Source organism: Centroberyx affinis, unplaced genomic scaffold (assembly GCF_046629955.1).
Source record: "Centroberyx affinis isolate AG114_WGS23_722 - 3 ecotype Tasmania unplaced genomic scaffold, CSIRO-AGI_Caff_v1 ptg001131l_1, whole genome shotgun sequence".
NCBI classification, from domain to species: Eukaryota; Metazoa; Chordata; class Actinopteri; order Beryciformes; family Berycidae; genus Centroberyx; species Centroberyx affinis.
In genome coordinates this window covers 712367-715220 of record NW_027279670.1, presented here as the reverse complement: position 1 = coordinate 715220, position 2854 = coordinate 712367, and the positions used below count along the sequence as shown (strand labels likewise).

The following is a 2854-nucleotide window of genomic DNA, read 5'->3' as shown; positions in this document are numbered from 1 at the left end:
TTATGATGGATATTATTTATGAAGACTTATTTCAACCTAGAAAGCTCTATTCTGCAAAAGAAACGGTGGGTTAACTGAGTTTAGGTGGGTTTACCCTCCACTACATCGCCGGTAGCGAGTAGCCCGTCCCCGCATACATCCTCTTCTTGTCTCCGGTACAGTTAACGGTAATCCACGGCGACCGTCACAGACCTCAAAGCATCCCTGCTTGTCCTTTTTTGGATTAAAGTCTTAGACATCGAAGTCAGAGTCACTGTCCGTTACCGAGAGAAGCGTCTCCCCGTCCACGCGTTCCGCGCTCCCGTCGGGACTGCACTCTCCCCTGGTAAGGGCACGCGCAGTGTCGGGACCCATCCCGTGGTGCTGCAATCTGAAATGACGAAAATAGTGGAAACATTTAAATAAGGGGTGAATTTAGTGTCACAGATCCCAAGGGTTATTATTCTAACGTGAAACTGAAACGAAGTGTGAAAATACAAACTGAAATTAAAAAATAAAAACAAAATGATGTTTAAAAAACGTTTGTTAAACTATATTGCCATGCTTCAAAACTAAACCAAAATAAAAATGCTAATAGATTTTTTTAAATTTCGTTTTGATCCTGTCTCAGAGTACAAAACATAAATAATGTTACTTTCCTAAATATGAAATAAACATTCCACATTTTTATTCCTATATCGGCTCTCAATGAAAGTGCTAAAACGAAAACGAAAGAAGACATGAAAAATAAACTAGAATGCTGTGAAAAAACAAAACCAATAACTGAAAAAACATTCTTAAAAATAACTAAAACTAAACTGAATAGTGAAATTTGAGCCAAAATAAAAATTAAAACTTAACTTATAAGCATGAAACTATAATTAAACTTGCTAGTGGAGACTAACAAAGAAAGTGTCAAAAACCATGTCAACATGTAGCCTATGCATATGGCACCCAAATAGCACCCATTCATGCACGGCGAGGCGTTATGCCCTCACTAAAGGGTTGATTGACCCATTCCACTGAAACACTGACCCTGAAGGAAATGATGATGAGAGAAAGAGAAAGAGAGAGAGAGACTCGACTAGGTCAGATTGAGAGAAAGAAAAGAATAAACCTACAAGCTGACACTGGAAAATAGCCGTGCGCTTTTACGCATGAATGGCCCTTTTACGCACAACCTGGCCTCTAAATAGAGAAGTAAATAAGTAAGTACGTAAGTAGGCCTCAGTAAGTACAGCCTTTTGGACATTAATTAAGTTGCTTTGTTTTGGACCTTGACAGTGCATTCAGTAGAAGGCGGGCATTTATATAGAGTGCAGTTCAGTCCTCGGGTAACAATATTCTTTCAATAGGATACAACATTTTTGTGCAGGTGTTTCCTACTGCCTTTGTTTTGTTTGAAGAAGAAGAAGAACCCTCCATTCCCTTTAGTTTCAATCAAAATGCAAGACATCCATGTTTCCTTTCTTTCAAGGAAGATTGTTTCCTGGAGATCACTGACCTGTTTTTGGCCGCTGCCGCCCGGTCTCTCTGTCTCCGGTTTTTGAACCAGTTCCCAACCTGGGTCGGTGTCAGCCCGGTGGCGTGCGCCAGCTCCCGTTTCTTCCCGGGGTTCGGGTACGGGTCCTGCAGGTACCACTCTCTCAGCAGCCCCCGTGTGCGCTCTTTGAAGCAGTGCGTCTTCTGCTCTCCGTCCCAGATGGTCCTCGGTAACGGGAACTTCTTCCTCACGCGGTACTTGTCCACCGGTCCGAGCGGCCGCCCCCGGAGCTTCTCGGCCTCCCGGTAGTGGGCTTCGAGCCACATCGCCTGGAGTTTACCGTGAGAGGCGCGCGTAAAGCGATGCGTCTCCAGGATGTGATACAGCTCACGGAAACTCCCGGTGTGATAGGCCACCACGGCACGAGCCCGCTGCACGGACTCCTGCTCAGAGATGGAGTCGCGGCCGCCCGTGGCCACCGGGAGAGACCAGAGGAAGCGGGCCAGCCGCTCGATGTCTCCGGTCTCCTCCAGAGTCTCGCAGACGCTGGCGACCTGCGCCGCAGAGAAGCAGAGTCCCGGGAGAGCCAGGGGAGGGCAGGCGGCGGGGGGCTCCTCCGGGGACCGGGAACGGGGCAGGAGTGAGGGCCCGTCCGTGAAGTGAGGCAGGAGGAGACGGGAGGCTGAGAAAAACTCGAGCGGCGATCTGAACACCATCTGGATAACGTGAAAAAAAAAGCCCAAGAGGTGAAAAAGTGTTTTCCCTGGCGGAATGACGGGAACAGTGAGAGAAAGCCGCTGAAGTCTGACTCTTTAGCTCACCTGAGAGTCAGGGCGGGACTCTGAAGCTCACTCCTCATTGGACATCCTGGTACTGATGCAGGGTTGTCATGGCAGCGCTGCCAATCACCGACCAAGCAGGCTTTATCTCGCGCCTTTTACGCACACGCTGTGGGCTCGCGCTCAGCATCTGCTTCACACAAAGTCCTCTTCTCCCTCTTCTGGGTTGGTTTTCTGGTGTGAACTGATTCAAGTCAAATTCATCTATAGTGTGTTTTACACATAAAGACAACAGAGTGCAAATACATCACAAAGATATGAGACCAGTGTGTGTTTGTGTGTGTGTGTGTGTGTGAGAGAGAGAGAGAGAGAGAGAGAGAGAGAGAGAGAGAGAGAGAGAGAGGGAGGGAGGGAGGATGTGAGGAATGAAGAATAAATGACAAACTAACTAGAAGAGCTTATTGGGCTCCTTAAGCAGGGAAAGAATTGTTGGGTTGATGATGATGATGATGATGAACAACAAGAAACTATGAAGGATAAACCAGGCTGTATCTGCAATCATGAAATCATCATGAAACTGACTGACACGCACACACAATCATAACATTACTGC

At 47.1% G+C, this 2854-nt stretch overlaps 1 protein-coding gene across 1 annotated transcript; it reads right to left on the bottom strand.

Annotated features, from left to right (window-relative positions):
- Nucleotides 1-231: 231 nt before the first annotated feature.
- six3b (SIX homeobox 3b) lies at nucleotides 232-2283 on the bottom strand. Its single transcript, XM_071523996.1, has 2 exons — nucleotides 1484-2283; nucleotides 232-370 (listed from the first exon to the last, which is right to left on the bottom strand). The coding sequence occupies exons 1-2, from the start codon at nucleotides 2176-2178 to the stop codon at nucleotides 232-234; spliced, it is 834 nt and encodes a 277-aa protein (XP_071380097.1). The 5' UTR covers nucleotides 2179-2283.
- Nucleotides 2284-2854: the final 571 nt, after the last annotated feature.